At 31.4% G+C, this 15,012-nt stretch overlaps 1 protein-coding gene and 1 pseudogene across 1 annotated transcript; both read left to right on the top strand.

Moving 5' to 3' along the window:
- Positions 1-2,657: 2,657 nt before the first annotated feature.
- On the top strand, positions 2,658-4,282 carry LOC144546124 (mitogen-activated protein kinase kinase kinase 18 pseudogene; annotated as a pseudogene).
- A 9,047-nt stretch (positions 4,283-13,329) lies between these two features.
- Positions 13,330-14,788, top strand: LOC144546123 (mitogen-activated protein kinase kinase kinase 18-like). Its single transcript, XM_078294651.1, has one exon. It carries the CDS (start codon positions 13,424-13,426, stop codon positions 14,786-14,788), a length of 1,365 nt encoding a protein of 454 aa, XP_078150777.1. The 5' UTR covers positions 13,330-13,423.
- The last annotated feature ends 224 nt before the right edge of the window (positions 14,789-15,012 follow it).

Here is a 15,012-nt window from a genome sequence, read left to right as displayed (position 1 = left end):
CGACTTAAATATCTAACTCAATACACTCAGAAGTCAGAAGTCAGAACCTTTGTCTAGTCACAATAATTGAATCACTGGAGTACTGGACAGAGAAATCCACAACAAAAAAAGAAATAGTACACACGGGTTCAGTGACTTGGCACACAGATCAGAACATCCTAATTCGCCACAAAGGATCTGGAATATGAAAGAAACGAAAGTTCCATGCTAACATGAAATGTGGAGTTGTGGACCTCTCATTAGACTATGAGACTATGACAAGACCAGACGGTCCAGACACGTTGGTTGGTTTTCTTTCTTAGCTACATTCGTTAATATTACCCCATGTTTTCAATCTATTATATCACATGTTAGCAACCATACTAGAGATTCTCTGTGATTGAATCTATACATCTTACAACATAGCGAGTCAATAACAGAGACAAAGTAACCCACCACGAAATTGCAGTTACTGTTTGTGTCGTATTGGATCCACCCTTTTAAATCTCTCAACACCTTCCATTACCGTGTAGCACCGAGGAATGTGGAAATTGAATTTGATGGAGAGAAAAGAGATGGAAATAATGTGGAACTTGAGCTTATTTTGGGAAACCAACAAATATCTTCTCCGTGTCAGGATTACATTACAAATCAAAGGTTTTTTTTTTTCAATATTTTTTATGATCAAATTTATTTTTAATTTTCAGTAATAATTGTTCTTAGGAAAAACATTATTAAGTACTTCTTTCATTATCAAAATTAACAGTTATCATAGAATTATGTATTAATTAATTAGAAAAAAATTCAATTGATTATATTTAATCTGACCTAAATATAGGTAATGGAATTTTCAAAATATGTCACATTCATGATTTTTGGAAATTATTTTATAATAATATGTTTGTAGTTCAAAGTAGTCTGAAAACTATGCTTCATTATTGTGGATAGATTTTTTTAATTCTTAGTTAGACTGTCAATTTCTCACAACTGCTATAAAACTAATTGAGTAAAGCTAGGGTGTGACATGCTCACCAAGAAAGTTTGGTGAGCATAACTCCAAAAATATATCGGATCGACGTCAAATGCCGAATCCAAACCGTTGAAATCCATGTACTTCATGAGTGATGCATATTCATGCAAAATTTTGAAAGTTTCGAGTTTATTTGCTACACGGTCAAGTGGTCAAAGAAATAATAAAAATTGAATATATAAAATAACTTATAATAAAATGTACGTTTCTTTGACCAGTTGACCGTGTAGCAAATAAACTCAAAACTTTCAAAATTTTGCATGTATATGCATCACTCATGAAGTACATGGATTTCAACGGTTTGGATTCGGCATTTGACGTCGATCCGATATACTTTTGGAGTTATGCTCACCAAACTTTCTTGGTGAGCATGTCACACCCTAGCTTTACTCAAACTAATTTATATCATTTCACAAGTAATATATTAATACAAAATTTATTAACATTATTCTTACTACTCTTTTTGCTCAAAATATATCATAATATGATATGATCTTTTCCATTGAACTTGTCTAAATAAATCCAAAATGATTGCAACTTACAAAATACAAAATCACTATAATTTAGCCTTCAAAATTTTACCTGGTCAAACAAGAAAAAACAAATACTATTATTATTTTTGTAATAAAATGTTCTTATAAATTATAAGATAAGTTAAAAATATTATTTTTCTTGATTTAAGAAGAGAGATTGATATATTGACTTATCAATGTTTCAAGAAAAACGAAACCTTCTTTTGCTTAATTAGTCGCTTTGAAAGATTATTGTTTTGTATTTTTTTTTTCCCAATTAAATGATTAAATTTTAATAAGATGCTTTCCGTTGTCTCCTCGAAATCAAACAAAGAATTAGTAGCGTAATTAATTACGCGTTTTTAATTTAATTTAATTCACAAAACTTATAATTGCATTAAAGCATGGAGTCAATTGCCATAATACATAAAACAATTTAATTTAATTCTCTTAATTGCTAGAAGCATCTCTCCTCTTTAAAACAAAAAAAAAATATTAATTGTTTTCCTATATGTGCAAAAAAGAAAAAGTACATTTTGTTGGTTATAATATAAAATTTAGTTTGATGTTTTATTAGAGTCGTTCGATCAGTATCGAAATACGTGTTTTCGTTAAAATTCACAGAAGGAATTTTTATTTTGCACGAATCTTAAAATAAATCAAACAGTCATGACTATATTTGATTTCATGTCTATTGGAATTCATATTCAGACTCCCTGATTATAATTCAAACCAATTTGATTCAAGATAAAATGCACATAATTTCTTGAATATTCGTGCGAATTCTAATCGAACGGTCCGAATGTAAACAAAAATACTATTTTTACCTTAGGCGATAAGAATCCTTGAATATTCCGATTCCTTGTGCAAAAGCGTGCATAAAGCCGTCATGCCCCCTTGTTTCGATCCAACGGCTGAGATCTCATCTTTCCACCTCACTAATCACGCCTCTTCAAGTTCTTAACTAATAAGAAAAATAAAGCAATTTCCCACACACGAAAGGCGACTTTTCAGCCACGCTTTCAGAAGGTCTCCTCTCCTTTCTCTCCATATATAAAACCAAACCATACTAAACCAGAGCTCACCATAATTCCAATTCCTCTTCCTTAGCATCTAAGCTCACTAAGCACACAGCAATGGCAACTGTACCAAGCTTGACTAAGCTATGCACACTTGGCCACGGCGCAACCGCCACAGTCTCTCTCGCCTCTGACCTCGATTCGGGCCGTCTTTTCGCAATCAAGTCGGCCGAGATGTCAGTTTCATCTCCATTACAGCACGAGCAACGCATCCTCTCCAGTCTCAGCTCACCTCACATCATCTCTTGTTACGGGTCGTATATCTCGGATTATCAATTTCACCTTCTTCTCGAGTTCGCCTCTTGTGGGTCACTCTTCGACCGCATTAACGGCCACACCGAAGGCCGGTTAGATGAGCGCGACATAAGATCGTACGCCAGAGATATCTTGCTTGGTCTCTCCTATCTTCACTCAAACTCAATCACCCATGGTGACATCAAGAGCCAAAATATACTAATTGGTTCTGATGGTCACGCAAAGATTGCCGATTTTGGTTCTGCGATGCAAACGGGTGGGACCCATGATCAGAAGCCGGGTCAGTTATCGGGTTCACCGGCTTTCATGGCTCCTGAGGTGGCGAGAGGGGAAGAACGGGGCCCGGCAGCTGACATATGGGCACTTGGATGCACAGTTATAGAAATGGCCACAGGGAAGGCTCCATGGCATGGCATCATAAAGGATCAAGATATACTAGCGGCTGTTTATCGGATCGGGTTTTGTTCAGATTCTGTGCCTCCGATACCCGACTGGATATCAGAGGAAGGGAAGGATTTTCTAATGCAAATCTTGAAAAGGGACCCGATCGAGAGGTGGTCAGCCGAGAAATTGCTGAATCATCCCTATGTGCGCTTATGCGATGCGGGTTTGAAAAGAGATGGCAGCTCGGTTTCGACATTTTCGCCTCAGAGTGCGTTGGATTTCGGTTTGGTATTTCACGACTCAGAAACAGAGGATGAGGCAGAAGAGGAAGAAATCAGTTACAATGCGATCAAAAGGATTCAAGAATTGTCGGGTTTCGGATTTGGGTCGAGCGAGTTCGATTGGGATCTGAATGAGGAAGGTTGGGTTGATGTTATAAGTACCAATGGAGAATGTGAGAGTAGAGATGAGGTTGTATTCTCAGATTATGATGATGGTGATAATGATTTGGTATTGTCTAATATAAATTTAAATTTTGTTGATGTTTTAGAGAGAAGTAATGAAGAGGGGGGTTGCTTTTTGCAATCCAATTGTGGTTTTGATGTATGTAAATTGAATTCAATTAATAAAGTTGTGATATCTGATTTTGATCAAATTATGTGTGCTCTCTCTGTTTCTTCTTGTTTGCCTTTTTTTTGGTTGGGATGAATCCTTCTTGTTATTTCAAAGATATTCTATTTTTCTGAAATATATTTAATTAGTACGGCTAAAAAGGATTAAGGAATGAAGGATAATTAGAGGAGCCAGTTGATTTTGCAAATACACCCTCATGTATTATTTTCCATTTTTATTCCTTTTGTTTCTACTTCAAACAAACTATTTTAAAAAAAATATTTATGTTTTGAGATAAGGCTGCTCTTGACAAAAGGTTGAGCTATAGAATTAGGTTAAGGCTGCTGTTGACCTAATTTTGGAGAGGATAACAGAGGTCAACCTTTTTGACAAAACTATGAATTTACATTTTTATGGGGTAGATTTTCTAGGAGATATACCTTTTGACTCCAGTATATATATTTTTTACTTTGCGTATTTAATAATTTTGTTGGAAGAGCTTTTATATATATTTAACTTTTAATTTAGTTGTGATTATAATTATATCTAAATAAAACCCTCTATGCATTTACATATAACTAAGAAAAATTAGTTATAATTATTAAGTTTAATTGGCTGTTACCAATTATCATTTTCCACCAGTTCTGGTAAATTGACTGTAGCATTTTCACAAAGAATATAGATCAAATGTTGAATTATTTGTTACACAGGTCAACTATAAATCTGAAACTTCTAGAATTACAAGTGATCCATACCAACTTTTGATGGAAAATTCAAGAAAATTCTTTTTGTTTAAAAAAAAAAAAGATATTATAGGAAGAGAAGGTTCTAAATAAAAATATGAATTTTAAAAGTATTGACCAAATATCAACATCACTTGTTTACATTTCTTCATGAAGATGCATGTAAATTCTAAAATCTCTTATATTACTCTGGATGCTTCCTGTTCCTTTTGCCTTTTAAGAGGGTAAAGAGATGAGAATTTAATTGCCAAGTGCTGTCTTCTTTTGAAGAAATTGAAACTAAGATCAAATTTTGCTTGGAATTTTTTTTTTAATAAAATTGGTCTATACAGAGAGACGCACCAAAGAAAAGTACCTACTGTCCATTTCTTATAGGGGAAATTTCACGTATACCCCTCAAAATCTTTAAAATTACGTATTGCTCATCTAAACTTTGAAATTACATATTTCCTCCACCAAACTTTAAAAACTCACAAATTTATCCATTCTATTGTTTTTTTTATATTAAAACTTATTCTAAACTAATAAAATACCCATTTTACTCTTCATTAAGAGCATAAAATACCCCATCAGACTCAAATTTGAATATGAAGTTCCTCTACCGTTCGATCTGCGTGCATCACATTAAGATCTGTATGTATCACTTCTATATCTGTATGTGCTTGCTTCAAGATTCGTGTTGATCTAGCACACACGAATCTCAGAGCAATTCCAATCCACGCGCATTGCATTAAAATATGTGCGCATTGCTTCATTATCCGTGCATGTTCGCTTCAAAATTTGTGCTGATCTAGCGGGTGCAGAGCTTAAAGCAGTTCGGATAGTAGAGGAACCCTTCAGATTCAAATTTGAGTTAGATGGACGTTTTATGCTTTTAATGAAAGAGTGAAATGGATATTTTATAAATTTAGAATGTGTTTAAATATTAAAGACAATAAATTGGGTAAATTTGTGAGTTTTTGATGTTTAGAGAGGAAAATACATAATTTCAAATATTAGAGGGGGACTTACGTAATATTGAAGTTTTTGAGGGGTATACGTGAAATTCCCCCTTCTTATATTGTTATTGTTAATTATAGTTATCACAATATTTTGTTAAGAAATGTACATATTTAAAAATTGAAACATAGGCTTTGGTCAATTACTATTTGAACTGAAATAAGTGTTTATTTTAAGTTAAAAGAAGGGTGTATTCTAATTAAAAGAGGTGTTTAAACTATTGCATAATATATCTCTTTGTGCGTCAACGTCAAACATAAAATAAAAAAGACAAGTAACAAGTAGATAAAATATAAAGCAGAGGATAAAGAGAAATGGATAACAAGGGACGGTGGAAGCCGGCGCCGCACAGATACTTAACAATTCAATTAATTCAATGAAACACTAACTTGCCACAGAAGATCCGATAAGAAAAAAGAAGATAATGAACGGCGCAAGGAATTCGTATCCTCTCATATATCTCAAACTTTGCGTGACTTTATGGGAAATGCCAACCGTTTAAATACGTTCTACACGAATCTCAAAGCACATATAATACTGACCCCTACATCACTCCCGAATAGGCATCGGACACGTCGATCACGCAAAAGTTGAGATATCTCAGAGGATACGCACTCCGGCGCAAGAGCGTTGCCATTAGGCCAATGTAGGGCTGTAAATGAGCCGAATTTGAGCGAGTTACCCCCAAATCGAACTCGGCTCGTTTAATAAACGGGCGAGCTAACTCGAGTTGAGATAATAATAACGAGTTGTAGAACCAACTCGAACTCAGCTCGTTATCAACTCGAGTTGGCTCACAACTTGTTTATAACTCGTTTAATCAGTGATCGTATTACAACACAAGTTCAAACATATTTTACACAAATCTCAAAGCACAAATAACAGTCTAGAGATTCGGATTTGATTGTTTTGAGATTTATTGTGACCAATACTATGTAATTTTATGTAACTCGAGTTATAAATGAGCGAGTTGGGACCAACTCGAACTCAACTTATTTATTAAACAAGTTGGCCAACTCGAATTGTAAATGAGCCGAGTTAAACGAGCTGTAAATGAGCGAGTTACGAGTTCGAGCTTTTTTGCCAAGCCCTAACCGAATGAATTGAAAGCATATAAATATACAGTTGACCGAAGCGTTCACTAATTTGATGGTTTTGTTTTGCTGTCGATCAGCCATATGGAATGCGACAGTGTACTGTATATTAATATATATGCACATCGATCTGATATCTCCTTTTTATGACCTTGTATTGCATTTGCAACTGTCACAGTTGTGCTTAGTTGTGCTTTGTGCATCATTTCCAATTGCAAGCTGTAGTACAGCGTTTCGATTTGTAGAATCTCCAATGAGATATTTTGAAAAAAAAAAAAAATTTCAATTCAGTGCCGACAGAGTACACTTGCTTTTTTTTTTTTTTTTTTTTTAGAAACTTTCAGCCTACTACTAAACTTCTTTAAATTAAATAAAAAGAACATGAAATGGAAGAATAAAATTTCAAGAAGAGAAAACAAAAAATACAAGAGCATTATAACTAGAGAAAATTCTAAACAGTAAAATCGCTAATTGTTCAAAAAATAAAATAAAATAAAGTATATACAACTTTTAAATTACGAAAAACAAACATTACCGGCAACAACTGATATAATGCGAACTAACTTAATAACTACAAGAGGAGGGATCAAGTTACAACATTTTTTTAGTTACAACAAGTTACAACAAGCATTTTTTACATTTTGAAAGTCCAAATCGTCGATCCAAACCGTTAGATGTGATATCTACAATAAAATGTGCTTGGAGACCAAATTTTACATTTTTTGAAATTTTTTTACTATTTGTTAAGATAGGTACTAAATTCAAGTACCCATCTTAATAAATAGTAAAAATTCCAAAAAATGTAAAATTTGGTCTCCAAGCACATTTTATTGTAGAGATCACATCTAATGGTTTGGATCGATGATTTGGACTTTCAAAATGTAAAAAATGCTTATTGTAACTTGTTGTAACTCAAAAAATATTGTAACTTGATCCCTCCTCTGACTACAAATATATATATTTTTTTCCCAATTTTTCAATAATGCCAAATGCAAGTATATCCAAAAGGAATCAAGAATAGGTACACACCTACCTACATTTGAGAGATAAGGCACATTGACCTACTCCACCATATATGGAAAAAAGAATAATGCAACTATACAAGTCAGCCTTCTAATAATATAAAAATTATTTTATAAAGGGTAGTTGCATGTTGTTGTGCAGCTAAATATTAAAGAAAATAACCATTTTGACAAATTTTTATCTTCTAAAATTCAAAAATAGGCAATGTTGAATTATTGGTCAACATAAGTCAAGTCTGCTGTGATTTTATATTTTTTTGGGCTGGTCAACCACCCAAAAATATATCTTGAGATAAGATTTACAATTTAAAAGCTCAATTTCTTTTAAATATTTGTTTTTTGTTTTTGTCAACTATTAAATTTTTGTTTTAAACCACTAGTTTTGTTTTTGTCTGATATTATTATTATTATCAATCTGAAGTTGTGTACAAATTGAGTATGATATTTTTAATTTTCCCTTGTGGAATGAATGTGACTATAAAAACATAGTGAATTGGTATTTATTATTTTATTTTCAATTTGGCCTAATAAAATATGCAACTATATTTGACCTTCTCCTATTATGAGAAGACAATTATAACATAACAAAATTTCTTCTGATAAGGCTCATTAATCTTTTCCCATTATAAGAGGGATTTTTTTTTTTTATAATTTATATTTGAGTCAACCTTTTAAACCTCAAAACGAACATTATATAATATGAAACATTTTTTTAAAGAATATTTAGTAGGTGGAATAATATAGTGCATCATAAAAAATAATGAAGATAAACCAATATTTATTTCCTCCGTTCAAACAATTTTTATATTGAGATTTTATTTATTTTGCAAATTATCTCAAGCTATATTGAGATACACTGTTTTACAATTCTGAACTCAAATATTTTCCGGATTAAATAAAAGAATTCAACCAATTTCATTTTGTAAGAGATGACATAAACACATATATCCACTTGCATATTTCCAAATTTATATTTTAACAACTAGATGAAATCTAAATTTGAGTTTCCACTGTAAGAGACTATAATGTATTATAACTAAGGAATCCAATAATACTCCCTCCAGATAAATCTCATAAATATTTTTCTAAACGAGTTATAAATATTTGCACGACGAATAACCGGAAAATATTTCATCATTAATTTTATTTGAAAGAAAAAATCACATACAAAACATTTACGATTTTAGATTCACAAAAATACTCAACGATCGTTAAAAATAAGAGTGAGATTGAATGAAGTAAAAAGAAATCTCTCTAAAAACGTGTAAAAATGTGTAAAAAAATGAGAGGATGAAGAGAGAGAAAGGAGAAAAGTTTCATAAATCCATTTTTTTTTAGAAAGACTTGATATGCCGATTTTTTTATTTATATCCAAAAATTAAATTAAATTTCAAAAACTAACCGAACCGACTGTCAAATTTTAAATCTACCCAAACCGGTTAACCGTTAACCGGACCAAATTTCCGGTTAACGGTTAACCGGACCCTTTGAAATGGTTCGGGGTCCGGTTAACGGTTAACCGGACCCAAACCATGGGTCCGGTTAACGGTTAACCGGATTCGTATTTAGATTTATCAAATACACATACACATACACATATACATATACATATACATAAATAATATACGGTTACCATTTTTTTTTTTTTTTTTTACTTTTTTTTAAAACAGAAAATTTTAAATTTTTTTTTTTCTATTGAAAATATACATGAAAATTCGTATTTAGATTTATCAAATTTACACCAAAATTTTTTGTAAATCAAATATGAAATTTAAAATTATAGAAAAATACAAATACACATACACATACACATACACATACACATACACATACACATACACATACACATACACATACACATACACATACACATACACATACACATACACATACACATACACATACACATACACATACACATACACATACACATATACATATACATAAATAATATAGGGTTACCAATTTTTTTTTTTTTTTTTTACTTTTTTTTTAAAACAGAAAATTTTAAATTTTTTTATTTTTCTATTGAAAATATACATGAAAATTCGTATTTAGATTTATCAAATTTACACCAAAATTTTTTGTAAATCAAATATGAAATTTAAAATTATAGAAAAATACACATACACATACACATACACATACACATACACATACACATACACATAAATAATATATGGTTACCAATTTTTTTTTTTTTTTACTTTTTTTTAAAATAGAAAATTTTAATATTTTTTATTTTTCTATTGAAAATATACATGAAAATTCGTATTTAGATTTATTAAAATTTTCTCTTTTAAATTTTTTTTTTAAAAAGTAAAAAAAAAAAAAAAAATTGGTAACCGTATATTATTTATGTATATGTATATGTGTATGTGTATTTTTCTATAATTTTAAATTTCATATTTGATTTACAAAAATTTTTGGTGTAAATTTGATAAATCTAAATACGAATTTTCAATAGAAATTTTTTTTTTTTAATTTTCTGTTTTAAAAAAAAGTAAAAAAAAAAAAAAATTGGTAACCGTATATTATTTATGTATATGTATATGTATATGTATATGTGTATGTGTATGTGTATGTGTATTTTTCTATAATTTTAAATTTCATATTTGATTTACAAAAAATTTTGGTGTAAATTTGATAAATCTAAATACGAATTTTCATGTATATTTTCAATAGAAAAATAAATTTTTTTTAAAATTTTCTGTTTTAAAAAAAAGTAAAAAAAAAAAAAAAAAAAAAAATTGGGTTCGGTTAACGGTTCAGCGAACCAACGAATCCGGTTAACCGTTAACCGGACCCATGGTTTGGGTCCGGTTAACGGTTAACCGAACCATTTCAAAGGGTCCGGTTAACCGTTAACCGGAAATTTGGTCCGGTTAACGGTTAACTGGTTTGGGTAGATTTAAAATTTGACAGCCGGTTCGGTTAGTTTTTGAAATTTAATTTAATTTTTGGATATAAATAAAAAAATCGGCTTGATATGTATATATATCAATATTTGCATGTATAGATATCAATACATGTTTGTGTCGTTTGTAAATTCGTTGAGGATTTTATAAAAAGTGATCCAGATAAGATAGTTGAGATTTTGGGGATTTTAGATTTGAATTTAGTTAACTTGGAGATTTTTAGAGAACTGGATACAGGAGATAATATTATTATACAATTAACTCATAATTTTTTTTTACTGTTTAATTTTATTCTTATATAAACACATTATTTGTCAAATAAATCAGTTTCAGTAATTTAAATTCGTTATTCTTAAATCAATTCAATATATTTTAAAGTTAAACTCACTAAATATCTTGATGAATTTAAGAACATCCTAATTATACTCCACTTTTTATACCGAATAAATATAAACACTTTTGAATTCAGAAATGAATAGTTTCTATGACAAATATAATTTTTTTAAATATAACAAGAATTGCATAAAAAATGTAAAAATAATTTCTCAAAATATTTCAAAGCAACAATTTAATTTGGGGAAACTCATTCCCTTGATTCCGGAAAAAAAAAACTCTCTCTACCCACCATAACAATTAGAGAAAATTTCATATATATCACTCAAAATTTGTGAAATTACAGATTTATAATTCAAAATTTTGTAATTACATATTTATCATCTAAAATTCTAATAACTCACATATTTATTCAATATAACTTTAGTATATATCAAATATACCCAAATCTTAGATTAATTATGTTTAATTTTCACGGCTGTACGAAAATTAATATATTTCTTTATGTGTTATTGGAAAAAAATAAAAATGCTTAGATTCTGAGTTATTGATCCCAGTTCAAAAGTCACTTCTATGTAATTTAGAAAATATTGTGATCCTTCTAGGACATTTAATTTACAAAAAGTTGTATTTATTTTGAGAATTTTTTTTAATAACAATTATTAAATAACTTAAAATTTTTGTTTTTTTTCAAAAATAGATACAACTTTTCATAAATTAAATGTCCTAGACATAGGAGTGACTTTTGAACTGGGATCAATAACTCAGAATCTAAGCATTTTTATTCTTTTCCAATAACACATAAAGAAATATATTAATTTTTCTTACAGCTGCGAAAAATCCGGCCTGAAAAATATTGATCTGGATTATTTGTTGCAGTCTTTCTAATAAATCAAATTATATTGTATTCCATCTATTTTTAAAAAATATATTCAACATTTCTAATATTTCAATACAAAAAATAAAAAATTTCTGTTTAAAAAAAATACAACTTTCAACCGGATATGATGTTTAAAAAAAACGCATTTCTACTTCACGCCTTATTTTTATTTTGAAAGTACAAACGACCGATCCGAACCGTTAGATGTTTAATCCATATTGAAATGTGCTTGAAGACCAAATTTTACATTTTTTGGAATTTTTTTACTATTTATTAAGTATTTTTGAAAATTGCTGTTTTGCTGTGAACAGTAAAAAACAGTAAAATTTTTCTTAACCATCAGATCAACGACTTTCAAAATTGCTTAATAAATAGTAAAAAAATTCCAAAAAATGTAAAATTTGGTCTCCGAGCACATTTCAATATGGAGAACAAGATGAACGGTTCGGATCGACGTTTTGAACTTTAAAATCGCAAAATATGAGCGTGAAGTAAAATAGTCGTTTTACTTCGCAACTCACCGTAGCCCAACTCTATATATATATATATATATGAGGAGGGTTAAAATGCACCCTCTCTTTTGTGCCCCTAACGTGCACCCTCCTCTCATATTTTCATTTTCAAAGTTTAAATAGTTGATTCGAACATTCCAATGTATTCTTCACATTAAAATGTGCTTGGAGACCAAATTTTTACATTTTTTGAAAAAAATTTACTATTTTTTAAGAATTTTTTATTAAACTAAACAATAAAAAAAATTTCAACAAAGTGATGATTTTCAAAAATTCTGAAAAAATAGTAAAAAATTTCCAAAAAATGTAAAATTTGGTCTCCAAGCACATTTTAATATGAAAAACATGTTAGAAAGTTCGAATCGACTATTTGAACTTTGAAAATGAAGATATAAGAGGAGGGTGCACTTTAGGAGCACAAAAGGGAGGGTGCATTTTAACCCTCCTCTATATATATATATATAACTTTCTGGTGAATGGTTAACCGGATATATTGTTTTGAGTCCAGGAATCCATTGACCGGAAATTTATCACAAATCCGGTTATTGGATAACCGGATTGGGTATTTTTCGAATTTCATTCAAACAGTGGGTAGATTATGTAATTTTATATTTTTTGAGTATTTATAAAAATTTCGGTGGTAAATATGTAATTATATAAATTTGAATCTTAAATACCTAATTTCACAGTTTTTGAGTGACATATATGAAATTCTCCGAACAATTATTGAAAAAGGTTGAAAAAATTCATTTTCAGGTCTTCATCGTACAAAAACGGTGCCGTCAGATATTCACAACTCTCATTTAATGCGTGCTTTTAATTACCACTACCACACGCTCAATTCCTGCTTTTAATTCTCATCCACCACGCTTTGACTTTCCCACCAAAAGTTATTTAAAATATGTTAAATTTAACTTAGGAAATTAGAAAAAAGCAAAGAAAACTGCAACGAGCCAACGACCAATCAAATCAATCTCTCTGCTTCTGTTTTCTCCATCCTCTCCGTATAAAAACACAAACAGAGCACCTCAGTTGCTCTTTGTCTCTTCCTTCTTCATAAAGAAAAAAACAATGGCCATTATTCCAGACTTGACTTATCTATGCACTCTCGGTCGAGGATCCACTGCCACAGTCTCTCTTGCTTCCGACCGGATCTCAGCCCGGCTAGTCGCTGTGAAATCGGCCGATGTCTCTGTTTCCTCTTCATTACAGCATGAGCAATGCATCCTCTCGAGTCTCAGCTCACCTCACATAGTCTCCTGTTATGGCTCATACACCACCAATTCTCACTTCCACCTCATGCTGGAGTTTGCTCCTGGTGGGTCCCTCTTCGACTGCATTAATGGCCACACCGAAGGCCACTTAGATGAGCGCGACATAAGATCGTACGCAAGAGATATCTTGCTTGGTCTCTCCTATCTTCACTCAAACTCAATCACTCATGGTGACATCAAGAGCCAAAATATATTAATTGGTTCACACCGTCACACAAAGATTGCCGATTTCGGTGTTGCGATGCAAACGGGTGTGACCCATGATCAGAAACCCGGTCAATTATCGGGTACACCGGCTTTCATGGCTCCTGAGGTGGCAAGAGGGGAGGAACAGGGCCCGGCAGTTGACATATGGGCACTTGGATGCACAGTTATAGAAATGGCCACAGGGAAGGCTCCATGGCATGGCATCATAAAGGATCAAGATATACTAGCGGCTGTTTATCGGATCGGGTTTTGTTCAGATTCTGTGCCTCCAATACCCGACTGGATATCCGAGGAAGGGAAGGATTTTCTAATGCATTGCTTGAAAAGGGACCCGACCAAGAGGTGGTCTGCCGAGAAATTGCTGAATCTTCCCTATGTGCGCTTATGCGATGCGGGTTTGAAAAGAGATAGCAGCTCGGTTTCAACATTTTCACCTCAGAGTGCATTGGATTCCGGTTTGTTTTTTCAATACTCAGAAACAGAGCATGAGGCCAACGAGGAAGAGATCGGTTCCAATGCGATGGAAAGGATTCAAGAGTTAGCGGGTTTCGGATTCGGGTTGAACAGGTTTGATTGGGATCCAAATGAGGAAGGTTGGATTGATGTTACAAGTATCAATGGAGAATGTGAGAGTAGAGATGAGGTTGAATTCTTAGATTATGATGATGGTGATGATAATTATTTGGTATTGTCTAATAAAAATTTAAATTTTGTTGATGTTCTAGAGAGAAGTAATGAAGAGGAGGATTGCTTGCAATCCAATTGTGATTTTGATGTATGTAAATTGAACTCAATTAATAAAGATGCAATATCTGATTTTGATCAAATTATATGTGCTCTCTGTTTCTTCTTGTTTGCTTTTTTTTTTTTTTTTGGGTTGAAACAAACTATTATAAAAAAATTCTTTTTGTTTGAATTTGGTAGGGAGATAAGGCTGCTCTTGACAAAAGGTTGAGCTATAGAATTAGAATTTTTTTTATAAACCATATTTAATTAAATTAATTTTAGTAAAGCAGCATGATTAATTTTTTTTTACAAAAACTACAAGGACCGAATCTCCAATCCGGTCTTCAAATTTTAGACCGAATCTCCAATTCGGTCTTCAAATTTTACTTTTTGGAGAGACTGAATTGGAAATTCGGTCCCCACATTTTCCTCTGTTTCGGTCTGTTTCTTCCA

This window comes from Carex rostrata, chromosome 29, assembly GCF_964058835.1.
Source record: "Carex rostrata chromosome 29, lpCarRost1.2, whole genome shotgun sequence".
NCBI lineage: Eukaryota > Viridiplantae > Streptophyta > Magnoliopsida > Poales > Cyperaceae > Carex > Carex rostrata.
The sequence above is the reverse complement of the archived record's forward strand: the minus strand, read 5'-3'. Positions and strand labels throughout refer to the sequence as shown.

Excerpts from the sequence above, each read along its gene's own strand:
- LOC144546123 (XM_078294651.1), top strand. The coding sequence starts at position 13,424 with ATGGCCATTATTCCAGACTTGACTTATCTATGCACTCTCGGTCGAGGA.